Source organism: Zosterops lateralis (assembly GCF_965231275.1).
Source record: "Zosterops lateralis genome assembly, chromosome: 1".
Taxonomy (NCBI): domain Eukaryota; kingdom Metazoa; phylum Chordata; class Aves; order Passeriformes; family Zosteropidae; genus Zosterops; species Zosterops lateralis.
In genome coordinates this window covers 129,746,247-129,773,440 of record NC_139762.1, presented here as the reverse complement: position 1 = coordinate 129,773,440, position 27,194 = coordinate 129,746,247, and the positions used below count along the sequence as shown (strand labels likewise).

At 37.8% G+C, this 27,194-nt stretch overlaps 1 protein-coding gene across 1 annotated transcript in view; it reads left to right on the top strand.

The window, feature by feature from the left end:
• Window positions 1–27,194, top strand: part of CPQ (carboxypeptidase Q) — a 167,495-nt gene that overhangs the window by 113,226 nt on the left and 27,075 nt on the right. The window contains exons 6-7 of the mRNA XM_083876832.1: window positions 11,535–11,626; window positions 21,619–21,820. Of these exons, the coding sequence (XP_083732958.1) occupies window positions 11,535–11,626; window positions 21,619–21,820 (294 nt within the window). The remainder of the gene's footprint in view (window positions 1–11,534; window positions 11,627–21,618; window positions 21,821–27,194) is intronic.

Here is a 27,194-nt window from a genome sequence, read left to right as displayed (position 1 = left end):
AACAAGTGGAAAGTTTCAGTCTGTCTGAATACTTTGCTTCTAACAGCTTTAATATCTCTCTGCTCGTCTTCCACCAAATGTGGACTTCTAGATGTTTATGTTTTAACAAGGTGAATCTTTCCATGTTTTCTGTGCAGCTGCAATTTCACACTCAAAACATCCCCTTCAGCAACATGTAGTGAGACCTCAGTACCAGCTTGTGCACCTGCTGGTGCCCATGCTGGCTATAGACTTCTCCTGACCAGAGTAAAAAGAAGCATTTTCCTTAATGCATCCATATCAGGTTCTCTGTTTCAACTAAACTCTCATGGATGCTTGCTTTGCTGGTAGCTAATCTCAGAAAAATTCAGTAATGGCCATACTGACTATTGGTGTTCAAAGGGGTCTTTTCATTAATAATGAAGTTTAATGAAGCACAAAGGAAAGAAAAACATAATAGCACTTGGCTATCAGGGCATATGCCACTGATAGCCAAGATCTATGGCAAACTGCTTCATGGCTGATGTGCTTAAAAAAGGAAGAACTGGAAATGTTTCCACAAAAGTGGTTTATGTGAAGAAACACAAACATTTCAGCTGGTTATTAGTCTTTATTCCTTTTACTGGGAATAGAGACATTTTTAGAGTTGCTGAGGCAGTTTGTGAACTGGTCTGAACTGGTAAACTCCCTTTCCTTCAGGGAATCCAAGGCTGTTGTGATTAGATGAGGATTTCTGATGCTGAAGAAATTACCCTTCTACACTTACAGGCAGAGTGTCCATGGCAGTAAACTTATACAGTGTGCAGTTTCTCTTCTGCAGTATCTGGCAGCTGCTGCCCTGCCCAACCCTATGCAGGCTTTAATCTTTTGATCTATTTTAACTAATTTTGACAAAGGCATAAAAATATTTAGAATAGGAAGTTCTGATATACTTTTCAAATGGGTGACTGAGGATAGATGGGCAGGTGCATTTGAGTCCCACCTGAGGAGAGGCAGGAAGAAAACACTTTTATTCTTTCCTTAAAGATAGCAAACACCTGGTTACCAGAACAGGTGTAGCATTGTGGTAATCACCAGTCTCTTTCCTTTTAATCTGTCTGCCAACTCTGTGTGATAGATTGCAAATATCTCCATGGAAGTATTGAGAGTGTTATTTGGGGCAATTAAGAGTTGATGGGAAGACACTGGAGGTGTTTTAGAGAGGAAAGGTTATGAGGTTTACATCTTTAAGCTGAGGGAATCCATGGGGTGTTGCATGACCTGTAATGTGGTGTGATGAGGGCCTTTGGAAGCCATAGGAGACAGCACTCAAGCAAATTGTGGTTTTCTAGTTTTACAGAACAACAGCTGTGATGCTAATTACAGCCTAGAAATCTCAGATCCAATTTGTTTTCAGGTTGCATTTTTAATTCTAAAATTTTGTTATTTTGTTAGTTTATGTGCAAAAAAGAGCTTTTCTGGAGCTGGCCAATGTAATTTACCTCAGCATTTTCATGTTGGTCCAGTTAGTGCTTTGGTGTCATTTGAAACACAGCTTCTCACATCCCCTCTCTCACACAAGATTTACAAAAGAAACTGCTAGTCCAGGTGAGATGAAGGACTAGCTAAGCAGCTACACATAGTACATTCCCATAAAATCCCACAGAATTTATTTTGCTGCCATATTTTGTCTTTGGTTGGACAGTTTGCAGGACTTGGTTGTGGATGGTGGTTGTCAGTTTCTGTGAAGGAGATATTTGTGTGCTCCCTTCCCAACCTTTGAAGCCTGCAGCTCTTCTTGCTCTGGAGTCATACTTGCATTTGAGCAAGAAGCAGTTAGTATGTTCCTATGGTTTCAGAGCTTTAGCCAGTGCTGCCTCTTTGCTCCTAATCCAGCTGTGCTCCCACATTGCTTGGCTGAGGGGCATTTCCAAGCTGAGGACATGGGTGTTCTGCCTTCCTCCAGTCCTGCCAAAGCCACCTCACACTCTACTGCTGGAAATGCAGATCTTTCATCCCTAAAGGGAGCTTGAAGGAACTGAATGATGACAATAATAGAGAAAGTTCTTTAGAAGGTTATTTTATGGCAGTGTCAAGTTTTCAAACATAGTATTTTAAGTCTCCTAACAGCAGTAGGGAACTTACTGGAGTTAGAAATCCAGTTGATTTTGATGGATGAATTTTAGTGCTTTATTCTGAAAAACTTCAAAAATTATAATTGTTATATCTCTTTTTAATTAAAACATGTGGAATCATTTTTTTTTTCCTGTTGAGAAGAGAAACTGATGGGGTATGTTACTTGACACTACAGTCTAGTTTCTTTTCAGAGTCCCATCTCTGCTAGCATAGGAAGAATCAGTCAACTGTTTCTTTGTTCACATCCCACATTTCTTTCAGCAACATTTCCCCACAAGCTTTCTTTCCTTGTTCAAGAAATGTATTTTCTAGCTTTTCCTGGCTGTGTTTGGGTCTCTCTTGCTTTATTGCTAGCCAACTCTTGATGCCCTGCCAAGCCCAGAGGTGCTTACCTATCCATGAGCTACTGCTCAATCTGGGACATCTTCAGAAGTCAATGGCTGAGCTGTGAATTTGTCAAATGACAAACTTCTCCTCTTTCTCTTCAATTTATTGAACTGCAGCCAGTGTAAGGTGTTGCCAGGGAATGCTATCTGAACCCTTGCTTCTGCTGAAGTGGTCAGTGCAGACTCCAGGAAGGGCTACACTCCAAAGACCACTGCAGTGGTGGGTTGTGATACAGAGTGAACAGTTCCCTGCCTGTGCTGTTGTGTTGTGCACTGAGCCCATGTTCAGTCATGTCTGCATGCTGCCTTAGACCAGGAAGTCTCCTGCTTGGACTGTGCCTCAAAGTGCTTCTGAGAGTCCTGTTCTTCCATGTAAGAAAACATTTGCTGTGGGGAGCTGCCAGAACCAGTGAATACCAGCAGTCCAGTGGATGAATAGGGAACATTTTCCTTTCACACCCAGGGTAGGATGGTGATGCCATTGCTGCTAGAGTAGCTTGATGAAGGAAGAGTGATTGTTGACAAAATCTAATCCTAGTCATCACACCTTACACGCAGCCTTCCTGCATTCCTAGACAATGATGAAACATGAAAAAGGGAGAAAAGTATGGTGATAGATGATATGTGCTGTTTCCCCTCTTTGTCTATTTGCCAGCATTAAGCTGGACTGGGGTTTTATAAATTAGCTTTCGTATAGATGTAGACATGGATCTGGCACAACCGAATTGCTGTTTCATAAGAAAAAGATACAGAAAACTACAGAAATGTTTTTAAAACAATGCATAGAAGAATTTTAAGGTACTAACTGAGTTATTATTACTCATAAGGAGTTGATTAGACAGTTTTTCCCCCTTAAAACTTTTTTAAATTTGAAATTTTAACTCTCATCTGAATTATACACATGACTAATGCAACTGGAAAACCATTAGACAGATTTTTATACAGTTCACTGTAGTCTTTCTATGAAGTTACATTTCTCCAGTCCAAATTCACTGGCTAATATATGAGGACTAAAGATATGTTTTATTAAAAACATGATCACCAGAGTAATTCCTTTTCTGCTAGTTTAATTGAAGTCATATAAATGCAATTTTAACATGCTTGCAAAATATTTTGTTAAACATTTTTCTAAATTACTTGTGGTGTAGTTGTTTGCTGTCTAGGAGATATGTTGTGAAACATAATTAAATGACTACTTTTGCAGTTTCTAGTTTTCTTCTTTAATCAAATATGCCTGATATTAACTTCTTGTTCTTACATTCTTTTCACTTTCCAAAAGCTGAGTATTTTATTCTGACCTTCGCGTTTTCAATTCTATTAAATCCACTTGGTATGAAATATCTGCATATGCTGTTACACTACAAATGCATTTATTCCTTCATTTTAACATTTGGTTGAATACATATTTAGCAAGTACTTAAATCTTCAATTTTCATACTGTGTTGACATAGCAGAGGGGTGACTGCAAACATAAAAGGTTGCTAATCTGGTGGTAAATTTAGATATACAGACTTCCATAGCAATTTTGCCCTCTGTATTGTGGACTGCTGCTTCTCTGCAAGCTTTAATTTACCCAGAAATTTCAAAAAAAATCTGAGCTTTGATTATCTATAAAAATCTTAAAAACCTCCAATGCTAGTTGTTGTGTGTTTTGTTTTTCAAATCTCTAACATGGTTGACATGGTGAAGTGCTAAAATCCTTCCCAAATGAAATAAAGGGGCATCTTGTCCTTGCTGTCTTTTTTTTTTAAGGTATAAATTTTAAATATGGAGACAGAAGTGTGCCTGCTTCATTTTCTGACTCATCAGCTTTCAGAATAGCCTAACAGATTTGTTTTTCTAATCCAAAGAGTGGGGCAGCAGAGGCAGAATACAGACCCACGTCTTGTTAAGATTGAACCATGTCTGATATTTGTAATCCCAGAGTGTTTGGGAGTGGGCCCCACACTGCCTTTTCTGTGCCACGATTTGATGAGATCATAAATACCCTTAAGGAAGAATGTGTTCCTGAAGAGGATTAAGGTGTGTTTTAAAGGTGGACAGTGTCTTATTCCTTTTGTGGGACTTGGAGAACACGTTGACAGGACCAGAGCAAAGCATGGGGTGGAGGAGTTCTCTACTGACTCTGAGCTTTGTTTTTGTACACAGGCAAGTTTGTGTTCCCTTTTCTTCTCCTTTTTTTTTTTTTTCTTTCCTCTTTTGTTTAGTACAAATTACTTGTAATGGCTTCATGACACTACACGAACCAGTTCTTTGTTGAAAACTCCATATGCAGACAAGCACATTTGGCAGTACTTCTCATCTGAAGTGCCCCTGAGCTGTGCTGCCAGGTGGGCAGGAAGGTGTCCACAGAGAAACCCTCCCTCTGGCACTGTTGGTACCTGACTTGCAGCCCATAAGCACCAGGCTCTGGGCTTGGCTTCCCTCTTCTCTCTCACCTCCCCAGTCAAAAGGCTTAATCCATGTTATTTTTAGTTACTAGACTTGCAAATCATTCACAGATTTCCCTTCCAGTCTCGTATACCCAGCTCCTTCCTTGACATTTCCTCTTGGATATTGCATTGCTTTTTGAAAATAAATCTATCTTAGACCTCTCACATTTCCCTTCTCCACTCTTCTGCAAATCTGCCCCTCTGCCCCCTTAAAACCAGGAAAATTGCTTGTGTAATCTCAGTGTTTTGCTGCACTGCTGTCAAGGCTGCTGGTGCTCTGGAAATCCAGTCCTTGGCTAGACTGGCTCAGCTTGGGCACTGCTGTGCCCCTGTGCCTTCTTTGAAGGGCCTCTCCAAACAGCTGCTCACAGTCTGTGCCAGTGGCAGAGTTGTGTCCTCTCAACCCCCAAAACATGTTTCTGAGCAAGCTGACAGCCCAAGGTGAGACTGAGCTGCAGCACCCGGCTTGGCTCATCACTCCACTTAGATTTCCCCCTCCCCAGCCACAGACCTGACCATTTTCTATCTTCTTCCTGCAGTGCTTCAGTTCTTCTGCTCCAGACTTCATCTCTCTTTACTCCAGACTTTCAACACTCAGAGGTTTACTTGCTTCCCAGTGCTATTTTTTGCAGTGCTTTGTCCTCAGTGCCGCAAAAAGAAGCTATCAACAGACAAAAATCAAGGAGATTGCACTGCATTAGACTGATTTAGGAAGAAAAGAGAGATAGTTTCTGAAGCCAAAAGCTGTTCCCCGTGTCTAATTTGAGCTTCACTAGAGAATTAGAAATATGTTATAATCAAGGTTTAAGTAATACTAAAAGGATTTTTTTCAGCTATTCTTTGTCTTATTTTTGGAAGCTTTTAACTTAGAAGCTTTTAACTTTGAAGGTCTACGAAGAAGGACTTGAGGGTGAGAGGGTGGCCATGACTTGGCAATGTGTACTTGTAGCCCAGAAGGCCAAATATGTCCTGGGCTGCATCCAAAACTACATGGCCAGCAGGGTAAGAGAGGGGATTCTGCCTCTCTGGTCTCCCCTTGTGAGACCCCACCTGTGCTGCATCCAGCTCTGAGGACCCCAGGATAAGGAAGGATGTGGACCTGCTGGGGTGAGTGCAGAGGAGGGCCATGAAGATGATTACAAGGAGAGAGCACCTCTCCTGTGAGGAAAGGCTGAGAGAACTGCAATTGTTTAGCCTGGAGAAGAGAAGGCTTAGGGATGACCTGATTGTGACCTTCCAGTACCTGAGGGAAGCCTACAAGAAAGGAGAGTCTACTTAGAGGAGCATGTACTGACAGGGCAAGGGGCAATGGCTTCAAACTTAAAGAGAGTAGGTTTAGATTAGATATTTGGAAGGAATCTAAATTCCTTGTATAAGGTGGTGAGGGTGGTGAGGCACTGACACAGGTTGCACAGAGAAGCTGCAGATGCCCCGTCTCTGCAAGCGTTTAAGGCCAGGCTGGATGGAGCTCTGAGCAACTTGACATAGTGAAATGTCCCTGCCCATGGCAGAGACGTTGGAACTAGATGATCTGTAAGGTCACTTCCATCCCAAATCATTCTATGATTCTATGATTTTCTCTGTGAAATCATTATTTGTCACTGAATTAAAAAAAACCGAATTTCTTCTTAAATAAATGAGTACACAGGCACTTTTCTGCACAAGTAGTGAGATCAATTGTCTAAACCATAGAGGGCTGTTTATAACGAGTAAAAGCCAAAGTCCTCCTGGTTCAGAATTGAGATTTCTTCCAGGTCTTCAGAGGAAAAGTCTGGACATCTTCAATTAACTGTGTTATTACTATCATCCTATTGATTACAGTTTATTTCTGTATGTATATTCTTTGAAATTAGGCAGGAAAACAAGTTGCTAGCAGTAAGATCTTTTTCTCTTCCTTGCCTGTACCACAGGATATATAAATCAGGTATTACCAGATTGTACCATTGTTTTTGATAATGAGTTCTTATCTTCTTCAGCAAAATGTGGACTACTTTTTTTTATTATTATTTTATTTTATTTTATTTTATTTTATTTTATTTTATTTTATTTTATTTTATTTTATGCTGTGGCAGAAATTTTGAAAATCACAGGTATTTTATGAGAAATGCATGCATTATAGAAATATCCCAGATAATGGCACACAGTAAATCACCTATGTCTAATCAGCTCCAAACTTGAAAAAGGTAGGGAGTGTAATAAGAATTTAAAGAATTTCAGCAACATAATCATGTATCTTGATACTTTTTTTGTATAAATATCTTTTAAAGAAATGGGTAACAATGCATAAAAGGGCATAGCTTATGTATGTTCAGTGCAGCAGAGGATAATACTTGAGGATGATTTATCTATATTTACCTCTCCCTAGCAGCTCCTAAAGCCAATATATTTATGACTTAGGGAGTATTAGAAGTTAGAGAACATAAAGAAACATAGTTTGGGTTGAAAAACGCCATTAAAGGTCACTTAGTCCAACGCCCCTGTAATAAGCAGGAACTGCTTCAACTTAGTCAGGTTGCTCAGAGCCCTGTTGCATCTGACCTTGAATTTCTCCAGGGATGGGGCATCCAAAATCTCTCTGGGCAACCTGTGACAGTGTTTCACCTCCCTCACTGTAAAGAGCATCTTCCTTAAATCTCATCTCTTTAATTTAAAACTATTGCTCCTTGTCCTTATTGCCACAGGCTCTGCTAAAAAGTCTGTCCTCATTTCTTGTTGATTCTTTTCAGTTACTGGAAGGTTCCTCTAAGGTCCCCCTGGAGCCTTCTCTTGTCTCAGCCTTTCCACATAGGAGAGAAGTTCCATCTTTGGAAGGTCATCTTTGTGACCCTCCCCTGGACTCACTTAAACGTGTCCATATTCTGTGCTCTGAGGACTTCAGAGCTGGATGCAATACTGCAGGTGGGGTCTAACCAGGGGAAGTAGAGGGGCAGAATCACCTCCCTCAACTGACAGTGCAATTTATTCTACTTTCAGCTCCGATCAAGGCTTTTCCAGGCCAGTTATGCAGGGTCTTAGGAAAGCATTACTTCCTTGTTTTGCTTTGTTTGTGTGTACAGCTTTTGCTTTCCCTTTTAAATTGTCTTCATCTCAACACACAAGGTTTTTTGCTTTTATCCTTCTGATTTTCTCCCTTTTCTCATTGGTGGGGCAGTGAGCAAGCATCTGTGAGGGGCTTCAGCTGCCAGCTGAAGTTAAACCCTGACACCTGTTAATCTACTCACCTCCATTTGCAGTTCGCTTGTATGCCTCATATAAGGCTAGTCAGTCTTAAAATGACATTGTTAGCTATCTACATACTGTCTTCTTAGAGAGTACTTTAGCTCTGTGATTCTCCCCATCAGGAAGGATTTATGTTTATAAAGTAGAAAAATAGTTACTGAAGAAAATTTTGTGTTTATAGTACTGATCTCTATTTTGATTTTGAGAAGATGATTCAAGTTCTCCTTCCTGACTTGTAAGCTATATTGAGAGTGAAGTGGGTTTATTTTTTTGCTTGACGTGTGTCTGGCCATTATGATTTGTCTCTGCACGTACCAAACAATACATTTCAGTTTTGCTGTGTGGGATTATCTCAATTCTATCAAGCATGAGCAAGACACATAAGATAAAAAATTCAGGTCTTGCTGCTGTTATCCGTGAATGTGAGCAATCTATGATGATTGAAAAGAAACAGAAAATAGAGTCAGTAAGACCTGCACATTGGTATGACTGAAGTGTTCGTGGTACCAAGGAGCAGGAAAGGATAGCAGCCACTCCAGCACAGAGGGAGTGTAATAGAGCAGGTGTCCTGCTGTGCTTGCTACAGATGTATTCTTAGTCTTAGATCGACCATATCAATGTTTTTATTTCATTCTTTAACTTGTGAGTCCACATGCCCATGGTATCTTTTATGCTTGAGATAAACCGTAATCATTTAGAGGCTGATTCCCAAAATGCACCTTTGTGGTAAACTATGATTTTATTTCAGCTAAGGACAAGATAGAAGGGAGAAAAAAAAAGATAATATATTTTTCTAGAACAGCGGAGAGTTGGAAATTCATCTGTAGCTTTTTTCTTCTGATAGCCTCTTTATTTTTAATACTATGTAATAATTTATTTACATAGCAAGGAAAGAGGTACAATTCTACTTGTGTAACAGTTTTCCTTCATTTTAAAATTGCCTACTCACCCCTCTATATGTTGTACCCATCACAAAACATAGTTTTCTAGCCCAATTGCTATTTTATCATGTCTTTTCAGTACATATTCGGGCAGTGATCTGAAAGACTTCTGATTTTGTGAAGATGATACCTTGCTTAGGATCCAATAGTTTTTAAGAAGCAAACCAAAAGAGTTAAAATTATTTTTAAAAACTTTTGTAACTTGAGTACAGTACACTTTTTTTTTTTTTTTTTTTTTTTTTTTTTTTTTTTTTTTTTTTGTGCAATAAAAACATGCATTGAGAATATTCTTAGCGATTTTACTTCTGAATCCTGGATTTGTTTGCTGTTCTTTGGTCAGATTAGCTGTGGTTTTAATGACAAGTAGATAAATACTTATCGTTTTCAGATTAAGATAATGAGGAAATTAAATTTTCCTCTGTAGACTTTGTTTGTATTTAAAATAACTGCCTCCATAGCTTCCAAATTTTTATTTTTTAAAGTTGCCCATTTAATTTCAGTAGAACGCACAAATGAATTTGCTGACAGGAATCCGTGAGATGGGAAGAGCTGATACACCAGATCCCAGACTGGAAAGGCCAAAGCTCAGCAGGGCTTTTCTGTTTCCCCAGCTTCAAAGGACAGATGCCATGATGGGCAGGGAGGGGCCATAAGAATCTCAAATGTCTTCTGCAAGTGAGCTGATATCATCCCAAGCTCCTGGAGAGCAGGAGCTGAGGTTACAGCCCATCTGAGCCAACCATGAGGACCCCCTGATCACTGGCCCAAATCCCCAAGTCTCCCTTAGGGTAGCAGTGGCAGACTAAAGCAGCTTGATTTTTGCCTGAGAGGAGCCAGAAGTTGCTGCTTACCTGTCTTAAGCATTTCCTGCCAAAGCTACCTGCACAGGCTGGAGATTGGACTTCACTTTGCTTTTTGTGATATCACAAATAAACCTCCTTTTTCCACTTAAACTCCTGCTGGAACCATACTACAGCACTGGCCTCTCTGTTTTATACCAGCAATATTTCTTTTTTACAGCCACTTCTTCTAACCAAGCTGCTGACACATTTGTGGTTATTTTGGGCTTAAATCTTTGTGACTTCAAACCAATAGCTATTTTATTATCTCAATTTTACCTCTTAAGTAATCTGACTAATTTGAAAAGCAAAGGAGTCTAATCCTTTATTGCTGTGATTTAGGAGAGTGGGGGAATCCACTGGGAGGTGTGCAGGTCTTTCAAGTAATGAAGTTTGACAACCTTTCTGTTTACAATCAACAGATCAACATTCAGAAAATACACCTTTAAACTTGTTTGCACTTCTTTATGAAATATTGGAAAATCCAGGTTCTTTAATTCAGATTTGGGGTATTCCTTCTATATTCTGCCTTCAGTTCTGAGGATTGCTAGCATGTAGTTTCAGGAAAGAAATCTTCAGATCATATTCATTGTGTCAAAAGAAAAAAATTAATGAAGGTCAAGTATATTGGCAGTCTTCATCCATTTCAGTTAGGAGATGAAATAAGTTTTGACAGTGATACTGATATTATTTTCTCCTTGGTACAAAAGTGTGTGTGGTACTTTATGCTTTATCAGTTGTGATAATCGCCTCATGTCTTTTTTTTAATTTTTTTCTCTAATATAATTAGCATTCCACTGCACAGAGAACAGTTTTTTCTTTATCTGTTTGCTCTTCCATGCTCTCAAGTTTCTCTCAATATATTAATTTATGAATAGAAAGAAACAAATAAATAGAAGGAAGCAACTTCTATCTGATCAGTTCTGCCATGGCAAAAATGGTTTCCAAATTTATCTGAGAACTTATCTTTCTGACTGAGCTACCATAGCAAAATAGAAAATGGCTTCATGTTTGCCTTGTTTCAGAAAGTCATACATACATTTATCAGCTGACTCTTTCAGATTCCAAAGTACAGATTGCTGCTTTTCATTTCTCTGATAAAAAGCAAAATAATATTACATAGCCTCTCAGTTCTTGAAATGGATAAACATTTCTCATAAAAATCCAGCAGCTCATTTTCAATTACTTGTAATAAATTAACCATGACAAAGCAATGGTAGTTTTCATGAAAATTTGATTTGGCTCTGCTACGAAGAAGATGTGTATTATTTATGGCAGACCACCACAATGACAAAAGCACATGCTTCAAAAATCTATCAAGGTAGTTACTTTCTGGTGTGTTTTCAGACACTTTCAGTATGTCTCCAAAATATGCTTCTCTTGTGCTACTGCAATTAGTAGCAGCACCCCAAGTGCCCACTTCTTCCTCATGTGGACTCTTTCCCCACACCCCAGTCTTTCTCCCTAAACAAGAAAAAAGTATTCTAGACAGAAAAACCTACACTTGATATTGGTTGTGTTTGGTTTGTGGAAATAACAGGCTTTTCATCCATTGAAGGCTGGAGACCAATGCAAAAATTGCTTAAAATATATCCATTTTTAATATTAAAATCTGTGTTTTAGGTCTTCGTCCAAAAAGGACACTGCGCCTGGTGCTATGGACAGGGGAAGAGCAAGGAGGAGTAGGTGCCAGGCAATACTATGAGTTGCACAAGGTAAATATGTCTTTCCACATTTTCTTGACAGCACTTTTCTCCCCAGTCTTATGACTTGACTACTACTTTTGTCAAGATGTTCAGCTTAGTATCTAAACAAAATCAGTGATTCCAGTTCTGCCTGAGAGTGTATTTTCTGGGTTTAATCATAAATGTAAACATAATTTTACATTTAACAGTAAGCGATGCAACCACACGTGTGCCTGTTCCGCTTGACCTAAGATACTCTGTCACAAAAGTGTTCTGAAACAGATATTTCATGATGATATCTTCCATAACTTTCAAACATAGCTAGCCTTCTGAGAATGAATAATGAATGGTCCACATATGTTTGCAATATAAATAAATTTTGTTTGCCTTATATATTTCTGCTTCATTGCATTTTCCCATAATATTTTACAATGTAAACCATAAAATACTACAAAGAAAAATATTTGCTATCTTATCTTGATAGTGTGTAGTCTATAATGTACTTTGCCAATTGTAAGTTTTGGAACATCCTAAAAGGTTGATTTCTGGTGTTGAAAAGAACACACAGACTCTATGACTTAAGGCTATGAGGATAAAAATATAGCATCTATCTCTCCTGCCAACAACTGCCATTTCAAAATACATCACGAGTTGCCAAAACTGTTTTGGAGATGAGTCTTTGGAATATGTGTGTGTTTGGGTTTTTTTCCCACAGAAAAATTATGCTGTACCTGTATAACTATTCTACAGTAATCTTTTATTCCTTTCCCTAATTAAACAGTATAACTCTCAACAATGGTTAATACATCCATGGCAAAGACAAGGTGAATACAAATGTGCCTAAGAAGTTAGCTGCTCTGCAACAGCATGAAAGCAGACTCACAAGCAATTCTTAAGAGCATTTTTTAATGCTAAGCAACCTATCAGAACAAATAAATGTTCTGATATTCACTTTGAATCAAATTCATTGTGATGAACCAAATTAGATGAACTTGCATCTGCAATAGAGTTGTCAGAGATAGGTTTAGAGCAGCTAGAGTTTTCTGACTAATTGATGAACAATCAAATATTTCTGACTAACTGGTTTCATATTGCTAAGAACTATATTAAACTACCTGTGTATAATGTTGTACCTCTTTGTATCTCCAAATTATAGGGATAACTCAGCTCTGTCATTTATTTGGAAGAGTTACACAAGAGCTTGCTTTATCAGCCTCAGGGAGGTGACAGGTTGCAGTTTAGTATATGTTAAGGACTCTGGATTTACCACTGGTACTCTGATATTCAGCAGGATTAAACTAGAATAAAGTAGCACATGAAAGAGATGCTTCTTATGTACAGAACCACATTTTGGAGGAGCTGGAAGGATGCTGTAATACACACCACTCATCAGAAATGTACCTGAAGATTCACCTCTGTAGATGTCCATGTTGGACAATAAGATTCATCCTATGGTGATGATGTCAGCAACACATGAAATTGTCTCATGTATGTCTCCTCTTTTGCCAAAATGGCTTTGTTTCACTGTTGTCTCAAAGATTTCTATTCTGAAATAATGCCAAAAAGCAGAACTAAGGATCAAATAGGGAAATCTAAAGTGAGTTGGGTGTTGTTTGCAAGATATTTGGTTACTTTGCTTTTAAAAAAGTTGAGACAAACTTGTCTCAGTTCTTGCTCTGCTGGTGAAATTCCATCTGGATGTTGTGCTCTGCAAAGAAAGCCCTGTCTGACTTAACAGTTTGTAATTTACATGGAGAATTTAAGCAGAAATGACATCCGTCTGTTGTTTGTTGTTCTTGTTTCCCCCCTGCCATGTGATCTGGCATAATTATAAATCGATTTAACTATAGGACATTGCATTACTCATAATAATGGAATAAAGTTGATTAATACTGTACATTAAATTTAGCATGAAAAATAACTTAACCTTTTAATGATTTACTTGCTCAAATTTCTGCCAATTAGGATAGTATGGCACACACATTGCTTGCTGATGGTAATGAGTACAAGTTAGGTAGTGGTATTTAAAGATGCCTTGTAAAATGAAAGACAGCCTGTATGACTCATCTACATAGCTGGACTTATGAGTTTAGTTCACTACAAACAAGTAGAAATATGAATGCAGTAATTCAGCACAGGCAGACTTGGATTTCCTTGACATTGTAAATTATCTTCTCATGTCAGTGGAAATGTGGCAAGGGAGAAGAAATGAAGACAATATAGTACTGGACAAGTACTGATGCTCTTATTTTTGTCACATATTTATTATTTCTTTCAATTTAAGTTCAGGCCGTTCTTTCTCATCCATCATTGTAGGTTGTCACTGCTAGAAAGTGGATAAGTTACTGCAGAAATAACTGAGATAGCACTGTGGTGGTTTTACTATGGTGTCAATAAAATTAACACATATCCCTGTGTAGTAGCATTATTTATAACACTCAAGTTTTTCCCTAGATCCCAGTATTATCATTTCTGATTATTAAAGCTAGTGATAGGATATATTAGCTGTTCAGAGCTTTATAAGAATGTTAGAGCTGCCATATTTGTTGATCAAAAGCTCTAGTGCTCTAGACAGTCTAGTGCTGTCTCCTGTTTCTGATAGCATCCAGTAAATATGTGCTTAGGAAAAGTATATTTGCCCAACTGCAGTCAGGTGAAGTTCAGACACACACATTATTTGCACAACCATGCTTTCAGTTTATCAGATACTTTTCTGGAGAGCATCATATGGTCTTTGTCCAGTGTTTTCTTTGCATGGTTTTTCTAAGCCATTTTCAAGAGTTGAAAGCCCTGTATATTCCAGCAGTTTCAGTGCCTCCATTAATGCAAGGGTACCTGCCACCCTCCAGGACATCACAGAGCACCTGCTCGGTTTTGGCCATGGTGTAGAAGCCTCTCAAGTGAATTACCAGCACCTTTTCTTCCAAAGGAGATTTCTGTTGAAGTGCTCACTGCTTTTAGCCAATAATTAGATTTAATCCCAGACTAGAAAAAGAGTAGATTTTCCTTAACATTAAGAATCCTTATCTTGATAAAGAGCAGTGAAAATAAAGGATTTAAGTGCAAATCAGACTGCAGAGCTTGGAGTTTGACACTTCATCTTAAGTCTTCTTCGGATACTTAGTGTTGTGCTACTGAATTGCTGAGTAGGGCTCTTTTGTACAAACAATACAGTAAATAACTTCAGAATTGTGAAACATTGTAACACTACTTTCATATACAAGTCAAATTGAAGAACTAGAGGAACATAATTCTAGAAGGCCTCATGATGCAACTCTTCAGTACAGATTCTGCTACAATCTTTACCAATGATACCTGAGGGCGCTCAGCCAGGATTAACTTTTTTGTGTGTCTACTCTTATGGTGTCTTTATGAAGGGAGAAAAAAATATATGCAATGAAGTGTCTATCCTCCTTTTCATTGCTTTGGACTAGATTCTGTGAAAGGTCTGTGTGCCAATAAAACAAGGTTACAGTTATTTACCCAGCTGAATTAAGGGAGTATGAATGACTGATAATATTTATTTTGGAACAGAAGTATTGCATACAATCTCTTGGGAAAGCAAATACATTTTGTAATGAGAAGACTAAGAGATCCTAGGCCACGTTCAAATTTACTTTAGTAACTTGGTTGTGATCACTGGAGACATTAATATGTTATTAATTCAATTCAAACCCCATTACAGAAGGCATTCTCAGTATTTCTGCATGATGGTATTCTTATGTTAATGATATTTACAGTACTTACCTCAATTTATGGTGCAAATACCATACAGTATTTTAACTTTTTAGTAAAGGTTTAACTACATTTAAAAATATCAAACACCAGTGTTTACTATGGTTTCTTTTTTGTATTTATTACCAAGATCCGATATTTTGCTCAAACTGTGTCTGCATGAAAACAGGAATTTCTGTAATCCTGGCATTTCTTTCATGCTAGTTTAAGTACTCTGAGTTGATGCTCACATAAGATTTCTACTGTGATTTGCTAATGAGTTGCTTTCTCTAAAAAGCAAATATCAAAAAAAATCATGTCGTTCAGGTGAAATGATTCTTCTCCAGAAAATATTGTCTCCTCATAACCATAGTTTTCGGAAGACTATAGCCTGAGGTACCAAGTACTCTGGTGAAATGTAAGACATGAATTTGTGTCTGATTTGAACCAAACATATAAAGGACTTTAATGGGGATTCTTTTATCCCAGCAAAATGTGTTGACTGTTAGTCTTTTGACTTTCCTCAGGCAATACTCTCTGTAATCAAAAATTATGTAGAATTACTGCTGCCTTTTTAGGTCACTGATGTCCTGTTGATTCCTTTCATTGCAAAGGAAAAGAAATGCAGAAAGAGTGAAATGTCCATTTGCAAAACTACAGAAAGAAAGTAACCACACTGTGTTCTCCAGTATCACAACAGGCAGTAGCACCACTGGTTGTATTAAGTACAGTAAAGATAGCATAGTTACAGAATTATCTTTTACAGTAGTCCAAGGTCCGTAGGAATTCCTAATTCTTAGTATTTAGGAATAAACTTCCATGTGAAAGCTGAAGAGAAATACAGATTTTGCTAAAACACAAACCCAAGGTGATTCCTTACACTACCTGAAGAATGGAAGACCCCAAATCAGTCATGGACTGATTTGTGTCTCCTGGATATCTAGTCTTCATTCCATGTAAATAAAAATCATACATGTCCAGTGTTAGAAAAACTTTTCTCTGTGCATCTTTCCTGTCTTCTCACAAGCCAGTACCAGAGCTGCCAGTTGAATTTGGTAGAGACGTCTTCTGAGGACTGCTGCTTACAGGATATATTTCAGGCAGATTCACCCGTCCACAGGTCCTTGGTCTGTTGGGATGTTCAGTTGTAAGAAGGTTGGCTTCCTTCTATTGGACCTCCCTCCAGCTGTATAGAAAGTTGTGTATGTGCTGTGATAATTTCTTAGGTGTTGCAAATTTGTTTTCACTTATCTTTTGTGGAAAGTTGCAGAAATACTCATTAGCTTCCTGAAAGAGTAAACATCATCTTTGTTTGAAAGATATAAACCATAATTTTCAATTATGGCATGCCGACTATTTTCTAGTGAAAACTTAAATCCTGCCGAAAAAGGACAGAGGTGAGATGGTCATTCAGAGCCGTAGACATTGTTTTGATACCTTTTTATCTGAGCAGTAAAAGATCTAAAGTTATGGAACGTTTTCCAGGAAGAGCGCTTCTCTTGGATACACCCCTTTGTCAAAGAAAAAGCCTCCCAAGAGAGGACTTCAGGCATACCTTACTCAGCCTGCTGCCATGTTCAGAGCTGTCTGCTTGTTATTTCTTTCATCCCAGGGAACTTACAATACTAAATGTTCATCTCTGTGGGTGATGGCAAATTGTAGAGGAAACAGTTGCAGTAAGGCAAGAAGTAGCAATAGTATGTTTTTACTCAGTGAAGGATAATAAGTACATGACCAAATTGCTCCAGGGCTGTTGAAGTTACTGCAACTTTTGTCATTGGCTTCTCAAGAGGCCAGAACTTGTAACTGTCCTACAGAATAAACCCATATACCTGTAGACTTTTTTACATACTGCTTTCCCATAAAATGTAGCAGAAGAATATTTTATCTTGTAACAAAAGGATGAGCCTTTTTCATACCTTGTCATCTAGCAAAAATTGTGCTAATCTTAAGCTTTACATCAGCTTTCTCCCATATAATGATGGGATAATTTACAAATGTGAATAACTCACAGTGTTCCCAATTTTCCCTGTTTTCATTCAAAAAGAGTGTAAATGGTATGATCACACTTTGTGACTGGTGGTTATTGTCTTGATGCCGGTGCATCTCTGCTTCCTAACAGCTGTTGTGGTGTTTTTTCTCTAGTTTCAATTTATCCTCTTTTGCTTCATTGAATTACCTTCATACTGAACAGCAACTCAAAATTACACTACATCATGTTTATGTATTATTGAATACTTCGAGAATGTTTGTTTGTTTGTTTGTTTTCTTGCTGTCATATGCACTTAGGTATATTCAGTGTTTTTTCTCATCTTTCCTGTAGTCTTAGTTGCCAGCCTAACAAACCTGGGTGCTGATTTAAACCTTTTTTCAGTACAGATGGGATGAGCATCACTTCCCTGTGAGTTCTACAACATTGTTGCCATGCTTTACTTGTTTCCCGGCTGCTCTGGAACAAATACTGGAATACAAGTGTTGTTGTTTCTTAAAGTTAAGTGTAAATCAATTACAGAAAGCTGAAAACACAATGTCAGATTAACAGACGTCCTTTATCACTGGAACAAATGAACCATTAGTCAAGGACAGTTCTTTGTCACTACAGACTTAAGTATTTTTCCTGTAAAGTGGTGATTCTTCTCAGTGGAAAAAAAACACAAAAAACCAGTAAATATGCTGTTGGACAAGTAATACTCTATTTTAAACAGCCCAAAAGTGCTGAAAGCTTTTAGGATAGTTGTTCCCTGCATTAAGCTTTCAGGTATGTCTCTGCTTTAGCTGGGTTAAAGGGATTGCCATCAGTGAATCAATGGATTAGTCATGACATGTTGCAGTCTAGTTTAAGATCTGATAAGAATTAACAGTTGGGATTTTGATTGAATAAGTAGCTACTGTAAGGTATACCTGCTTGGGATTGCCAGTGTCTATCCTAGAAGGAAGATGTTTGCTATCAACAGAAGTACCAGTCATATATATTGTAAGGGTTTGTTTTCTCAGTGGAAGGAGTTTACTGTAATTACAGGTTAAATGACGACCCTAGAGGGTGGGACAGTAATCACAAGGTCTGGTTGGAGGCCTGTCACTGGTGGTGTCCCCCAGGGTTCAATACTGGGCCCAGTATTGTTCAACTTTTCACCAATAACTTGGTGAAGGGGCAGAGGCCCCCTCAGCAAGTTCCCTGACAACAAAAAGAGAGGCAGGACCAGGTGATCCACTGTGGTCCCTTCCAACCTTATCCATTCTATGATCCTGTGATTTCATGTTATCAGGTTTTTGCCTTAGAGATAACAGGTACTTATATTTTTAGTTTTGCTTAGCAGAGACAAAAAAATAGATTGTTAATAGAGAAAACAGGAATAAAAGGAAGTAAAATTTAAAAATTGAAAATGGGAGAAGTATTGGTAAGGATTGTGCCTAATGGTGTATTCAATAAAAATAGCAAGCCAATTTTCCCATGCAGGATTTATTGTAATGTTTCATTTAAAAATTCAATTGAAGAGCTAAAGATGACATAATAAAGAGAGGTGACCTCCTCTGTGACCAAGTCATAAAAAAACAAAGGATAAAAATCTATTTTGATGTTCAGAGAATTAGGTAGCAGGTTACACAAAGGAGTTTTAATTTTCTGGTACATACCAAGAGAAGTGGCACAATATCAAGATGCAGTGGATGAGATTACTTTCTGAAAAAAATTACATACTGAGTTTAAAATGCTTATTTAAATGGTACATTCACTAGGACAATGACTGAAGGAAACAGCTGAGCCTGCAGGGTTGTTTTTTTAAATCTTTCTGGTTTGTTTATTCCTTTGAATTAGTCAAGGGTAATGTATGATCTCACCTCATTTTGTTAGTGGCAGTTATTCCTGCATCATAGATGGCAAATGATGACAAAGCATCTTCACTATTTTTAAGCAGTGTATTTTAAGCAAGTTTTCCAGCATGTGTTTCTCTCTGTGTAAGTAGAAATGCCAGTGTAGATGTGAAAAAATGGGAACAGGGAGACCAATCTAATTTTTTTGAGGGTGCAACTTTCCAATTTGATGGTGAGTAATTTCATAAGTAATCCTATCTTCTAGTGTACCAAATAGGGAAAAAGGTTTCTCAAGGACATATGGTACATCAAGTAACTGTGACCTGTTTCTTTTTTGTTCCCCAGTGAAGTCAGTTTCTCTCCCTAGGGTGTTCTGTTTTCATGCCTCTCCAGCAGATTCTCAGAACTGAATAGCTTTCTTACAGAACAACAGTATGGTGTAATGTATTGTGGGTGGTTTGTTTACTCAGTTTCATATTAAAAACACATGCAAACATGTGAGAAAACACAACTGAAGATCACTTCAGCAATAGTAGCAGTTTATGAAGTTCTTGAACTTAGGGATTCTGTTGTTTTGAGTGATAAGTGAGATTTCTTTTAGGTGTCTGTTGTTCCCATGCTCACTCTTCTCCTCACTTCACTGCCCTGAAAGTTCCTTCCCCTGCCTTATTGCTTCTCCTCATTTCAGCAGCTCTAAAAATGGACAGAGGTCCTGCTTTGGAAACTCAACCAAAGAAGCTGAGTACCATAGCTTCATATTTATGTAGGGCTCACTATACTTAAGTTAGCTTTCATTGTAAATTCAGCAGCACATTGAAATGCATCTTGTCTTTACAAAGTCTTCCTCCTTGGGCATATGATAACGAAGATTTACATTTGAGACATTCTTTCTACTGTATCTGACATTGGAACATCACTGGTCCTTTTTAGCTTGCAGTGTGCTTTTCTTGGTCTGCTTCTCTCCCACTGTATTCAGATGGTCTGTGAATCATTATTCATTTTGAGGTTCATGACCTCAGGACAGCTTTTGATGATAGGCCTAGACACCATATGTAGCCTGATTATTTACATTTAATCTTTTGCAAACTGAAGATGTTTTTCACTGTCTAAAAATGGTGATTGTGAGTGAGGTGACAAGATTGGTTATTTGCACTTTGATTTCCAGTAGTTAAATGGGTGAACAAATTGGTTGTCTTAAGGTATTATAACATTTACAGTTTCTTTATCATGCAAAGATTTTATATTGAATTTTTGAACCACTGGATATATTTCTAAGTTAAAAGTAAATAGCTCTGCTCTGTTAGAATTGTTTCACTCAAAAGAAAAAAAGTTTTGGGAAAGTATTAACCAGTTCTTGGCAAATTCTATAAATGACATCTGAAAACTTATGTGAATTATTCACCGCCACCTGTAGTACATATTTGGGTTTATATACAGAAAAAATGTAAAATAATTATTTACTGAATTGTAGGCTTAATATTTGCTGGTAATGACATGGATCTGTTAGTTGCTGCTATCACATATGCCTTGTAATAAATAACTAATGGTAGCCATAAAATTCAGGCATGAGATTTGGGCACAGGAGTAAAACCTGCAGTAAGTTCTCTTAGTCACATTCAATACAGTATGAAGTGGAGCTTTATTCTGCCTGACATGACCATAAGCTGTTTTAAAAAATTATTTAAAAAATTTAGATCTTCATTCATGTAAAATCCCTGTATATTTAATTCCAATTAGACCTTTGTAACTGAGAAATCTAAGCAAATATGGTAAGTAAATAAATTTCTAATTTTTATTCTTTTAGCTTAAAAGATTCTTTGAAGTACACACTAAAAGCACATGTTATTATGCTACTTGTACACAAAATCTTACCTTTCGGGTTTCCTGTGAGGATTTACCTTGGAAGCACAAATTTTTCTTAAAATAGATATTATTCCTTCGGGTCTGAGGGAAAACCTTGGCATTTCAGTCCTCCAATCAATATCAGAATTGACTATATGGTATATTGAAAGTAATGTGTTTCTGAACAAGCAGCAGCCGGCTTTTAAGTAGACTGTTCCTCACAGTCTATGAAAGCTTTGAATGCCTCTAATTTTAAAGCCACAGCACTGCATACCCTCTCCCCTGCAACAGAATTTCAGAGTCTCAGGTCTGAGAAGAAGGGGAGAGCTGCAAATGAAAACTGCAATATGGTGGTGATGGCTTACTCTCTAGGTGGCACTTCAGAAGTCTGAAAGCAAGTATTTGGGGCCAGCAGACCACTGATGTTGTGGGTCCTACAAAATATTGGTGCCTCAGAACATAACTTGAACTGTTCCAGCTATTTCCATATAGAAGGATAGGTCCCTTCGTTTATGCTTATGTACACATTTTCACAGGAAGCATTTCTCTGCTTCTGAAAACAAATTTGTTGTGGCATGCTCACAATGACACCTAGAATCCAGTATATGATGCCAGCTAAAGTAACAGCCACATCTCTTCTTTTCTTGCATGTTTAGGAAAATATCTCCAAGTTTGATATTGTTATGGAGTCTGATGAGGGCACCTTCAGGCCATCTGGACTGGGTTTTGCTGGCAGTGCTGAAGCCCGGGACATCGTGAGAGAGATCATGACTCTGCTGCAGCCCATCAATGTTACGGATGTTTACGACACTGCAGAGGGAACAGACATTGCTTACTGGATGAGAGACGGGGTGCCTGGTGAGTGTCCCTGGAGCTTGGCAGGGGACACTGCTCCCACTGAGCGCTGCCACGTCACATGGGTGGTCTGATGTTTTCAAAGTACTAAGAAATTCTTTCTCCCAGGGAGTAAAATTTACCATAGGTAAAATGCATAAATGTCAAAAGGTGACCAACAGAAATAGGACATAAAGTGCATTTGAGCTGCAGTTTAATAATGGTATAGATTATATGTAGAATAAAATGCCTAAAATCTTCTTTTCGGCTTTAAGGATTTATAATAATTAATCCCAGACTGATGGTTTATAAATAGTAAACCAAGGCAGAGGGGAATTCTCCAATACAGAAGAAATATTTTTTTAATTATTATTATTTTTACTTTGAAATTCAGGGCTTTTTCTCTCTGTTTTATATGCTGTAAAAACAATGTTTTTGAGGTGTGACATTTTAAAAGCTATGAGTCATTAAGATGTGATAAGGGGGTAAAATTCTGAAAAGTTTGGAGTAGTTTAGGGGTTTGTTTTGAGGATTGTATCTGGCTCCAAGTGAGGAGCAGTTTGTTGACAAAGAAACTTGTAAGCTGTGTGAGAGATCCACCCTGAGCAGGAGACCCCCACATTAGCAGAGGCTTTCAGAGCACAAGAATCCCAACTGGAGGCCAGCCTAGGTGAATTCTTAGTGAATTTCCATTTGAATAATAGTAGAAAGAAAAGTTTCATAACAGTGATATTTAAAAAGTTATGATCAGTTTTAAATTTTAAGGTTCTTTTTCTCCTGTGTTTTATGGCTGAAGTAGGCTGGGCACATTTTTCATGCTAGCTTTACTACTTGCTACTATATGCTTAGAATCTTTTAATATTTTATTAGCTGCTGTTTTTTACCTTGTGGAAGAGAGTGAGTGAATCATGGAATATATTAGTCTTATTTATGGTCAGAACCCCTTGCTTCTCACTCACTTTAGGGTGTACAGAGATACCATAAAGTTGACTGCTTCCATAAATGTCAGGATGTCTAATTTTGAAACCAAAATATCTATACTGGGCAGGAAGTATGGATGAATGGATATTATTAAACAGTTAGGGATTCATCTTCAGCTTCTGTCCTGCTCTCTGGGTGAAGTGGAATCAGTTCAGTACAATGTCATGCAGCTGTGACAATGGTATGCTGAGTTGATTCAAGAGACTGTGAGCACTACTGAGAGGCTGTAGCCATGCATCATCTTCCACAGCCTGGAAATGCCTGTGAAAAGGTGTCTGCTCCAGAATTTCAGACCACCATATCTGTGTTCTAGGTGGAATATAAGAACTCACCACTCAGCCTATGAGAATGCAAGGCTACCAGAATTATTTCTTAGGTAAGGTGCTGGGAGCATTCCAGGGGGTCCTCAGGGAGTTGCATTGTGCTTCCCATCTGAATGTGACAGATCATGGAAGAAGAAAGAAAAATTTAACATTCAAATGCTTTATTTTCAGTTGATAATGCGAGTGATGGCAGTGGGTATTGAGCTCTTGCACACCACTTCTCATCAGCTGTGGTGCACCTGGAGCATAAGCTGCTACAGCTTGCCATGGTCCTCTTGATTAGTCTTTGGACTACTCACCAGGAGCAATGCAGGAAAAAGCCCTCTCCAATGGACATCTGTACTCCTCAGAAAGCATAAGCTATGAAAAATATAAATGTCGGGAATATAAGCTCAACCTTGGGAAAATATGAATACGCCAGAAACAAGACCTCAGTTTTAAAATAAATCTGATTTGTTTTCCTATTAAGAATTTGTCACATTAATTGATGATGGATTTTTTTTTTCTGTCTGTAGCTTTGGTTCATTTAACTTCCTGTTAAGCAAATAGCAAAGTGTTCTTGCAGCATACAGGAACACTGATTCTTTTCTTCATTGAGCCCCGGTGAGAAAAAATTAGCTCCACTAAAAAAATTTTGGCTGCTTTTGATTGTATTTCATGATGTTCCAGGGAGAAGTCTAAGACATCTCCTAATCTTTGTGCCTTGTCTGCAGTATTCTCCCTGCTTGAGTGAGCATTTATGGTATATACTAACATTGAAACAAATTGAACACTCTAACAGCTTTTATAATTTTGTTCAATTTAAACAAGCAGTCAAGTGTTGACACTTCATCAATTTTACTTAAATATTTTCTTGAAAATATACTTGACAACTTTGTTTCTGCAGCAGTGAGAGAAAATATGGTGTACTTCTTGAACAATAGGAATGGTTTCTGACATAATTTCTCTTGAATTTTCCCCTTTTCAGTGTGAAATAGATTCTGGGATTCACCTTATTAGATGCTATTAATATTCTTCTCCTCCTACTTCTTTTGGTCTGAAAGATCCACAGAGGGCAACACTATTTGTGTTTTTCAGAGCTGTAGGCAAAGAGACTGTAGCTTCTTAATCTCTGCTATTTTGAGCATGTTTATTTTTAATGGACATGCAATGAAATGCTACTAAACAGCAGTGATTATTCTGAGATTTTAGGATGAGAGAGGCCACAAGTTCAGTGTCCATAGCAAATCATAGACTGAAGCCTAAATAATACCTCTAAATCACAAGCAAGGTGATCTGCAGCAAACACAACACTCTGGTTCTTTGTGACTGCAGAATATTACAAATATTTGTCAGCGGCCTTTACACTGGATTGTTTTGAGAACAGTTCAGCACAGCAGTGAGGAATGTCTGTAGTTGTGGTTTTGTACTGATAACCAGTTTTCAGCTACTGAAAATATTTGTATAACATTTGTTTTGCTTTTTCATGAAGCATAAATCAGAGGAAAGGAGAGGTTTGTGGTGGTGTATTTTATGATGTGGTTTTACAGTTTGAGGTGACCATTGATTCTAAGACTACTCATTTCATGATTATGCAATTATTTTCCTAAACTTTCTTTTAAAATGTTCAATTCTATTCTTTTTCTTTTTCTTTTTTTCATTAGGGATGTATCCAGATTGTGGCACATAAAGCTGTTCCTTTGCAACACTAAATCTCAAATTAAGTTTGGCTAGAATTTGCAAATATGGGTGGGAAGATGAGTTGGTTGGCTTTATTTATTTGGTTTGTTAACATACCTTTTCACAATAGGTTTCTTCAGCATCTGAAAGGGTTAAAAAATTATTAAGCAAGCACTACTAAACCAGTGCTAGGATATTCTTGTTGATAAAATGAAGTATCTGATGATCACAGATACTTGATGATGACCAAAATGCTTTAAATGTGATTTAAGGTGGTCCTTAACAGCCCTGGGTCTGGATCAGCCTTCCTTGCAAGCCTTCAGAATCTGAGAAGGGGGGATAAAGTGTTTGTATTATGGAATCCAGTAAACATTAGTTCAGCTTTAGGTGTCTGGGAAGATGAAAACAGGCACTTTCATATTTTTGCAAAGAAATGGCTGTTGTGACCCATTATTTCCAGGAAAACTGGTTCAAGGATGCTCCTTTCTGCTTGTCAGGGTGGTCATCTATTACTGTAGTGCTTATGATGGGAACACTTGTCTGTTAGGAACTAAGCTGTATTTGGGATCAAGCTGACCCAGGACATATCAAACAACTCCCCAAAGGCATATTTAAATTCCTCTTTTAAAAATTAACCAGCGGCCTAAAGGTGAAACTCCTTTTACAGTATCACTTTAAGCCTCCATAGTTGGTTGTGTTTCTCTGTCTCCACAGTGACTTGATATTTTGTTACACTGCATAAAAGGAAGAATTGTTCTTTCAGAAATTAATAAATCAGTAGTTCATCTAATTTCAATGTTTCTTCAGAAATCAAAAATTCATTGCTGACCCAATCTATTAGTCATTCAGATGTGGCAAACAAATACTATAATATATCATTTCTCTCATTTTTACATTTTCATTGTGCTTTTTTATTACCTTCATCTAAAATATGCTGTATTTTGGCCTGAGACACAGATTTTGACTCAGATTATTTCCTTTCATATTATGTAAGAGGTTAAATCTACCCCTTTTCTGGAGTATGCTGCCCTCTCTTACACCTGTCCCCATCATCCTTGTAGCACCAGATTCAAGTGCAAGCCTGCTGGCACGCTGGTGCCAAGCCTACTTCTCTGCTCAGTGTCAGCCAGGGAGTTGACTGAGAAAATAGTGTAACAGGAAAACTCCTTCACTTCAGGTTGCCAGCTGGACATGAAGAAGTGAGCAAACTCTCTTTCCCAAATTATAGGTGAATAACCCCTGTTCACTCTTGGCTGTGTCACTGTTTGGAAGTGATACTCCACTGTGATGCTTGAAACACTGCCAGTGAGATTACCTATTTTGTACTGCCCACAGTCTCAGGCAGGCTCTTTGGATCCAGTTTCTAAGCTTGTTTTTATTTCCAAAAGAATAAAACCAGAAGAAATATCAGATGTACAGTCTAGGGCTTCATAAGCCAATGCTGAAAAGCCTTGGACTTGATGCTGCAGGGGTAAGGGATGTTGCACTTGACAAAAACCTCCCTACAACATGAGGGAAGGGAAGAAACAATCTCTGAACAGTAGACATTAAACTGCTTCACTTTACTATGTAACATTTGTGTCACTTGTGATTTGAGATGTTTAGCTGAATCACATGTTAGCCTCCAGGTATCTGACAAGGTGACAAACTCAAGGCAAATGTCGCCACATGGAGCAAAAAGCTGGACAAAACTCCTGAACACTACTCACAGAACTGAACTTTACAGATAGTATTGTAAGTACTTTTGTAATTTTAGGTACTCCATAGGTGCTACATTTTTATATTTGCTGAGTTCCCACTGCTCTGGACATCTGTTGAGCACAGAGCTAACACCAACTACTATCTTTATGTGGAAAGGAAGGGTAGAGGGCTTATGGTATGCATGCATATCTTGCCTCAGTCTTGATCTCAATAAGTCTGAGATATACCAGAACTGTTGTCTGATAATTAGCAATATGGTATTGCTTTTTCCAGGGCATTCCTTTCCTTTTAAATAGCTTACTTTATCGTTCATAAAGGAAATACGGTGAATGACTGTGTTCCACTGCAAAAGCCAAATCTTTTGCTACTTGGGTGGTATTAAATTAAACCAGTATGCTGAGAGAACAATTATAATTGCTTGGCACTTTAGGAACCTACTGTAAGTGCTAAGGCTATTAGACCCATTTAAAATCTTGATTGCAGAAAGAACTGTGTGTATTAATCTATAAAATATTTCATCTATTCTTAATTTATCATTGTTCCAATAAAATGGGCTTTTGAAATTAGAAATTACTCTAGAGTAATTAAATAATTTTAATATGTTGTGACTTTTTATGAATGTGGATTCCTTAAAAGGCTCATAGTTTAACATAGTGTCTCAGTTATATTACCCTTCATATGACCTTCTCTGTTTTTAATAAAGTAAATAAAATCTTTGAGACCAGTCATTTAAT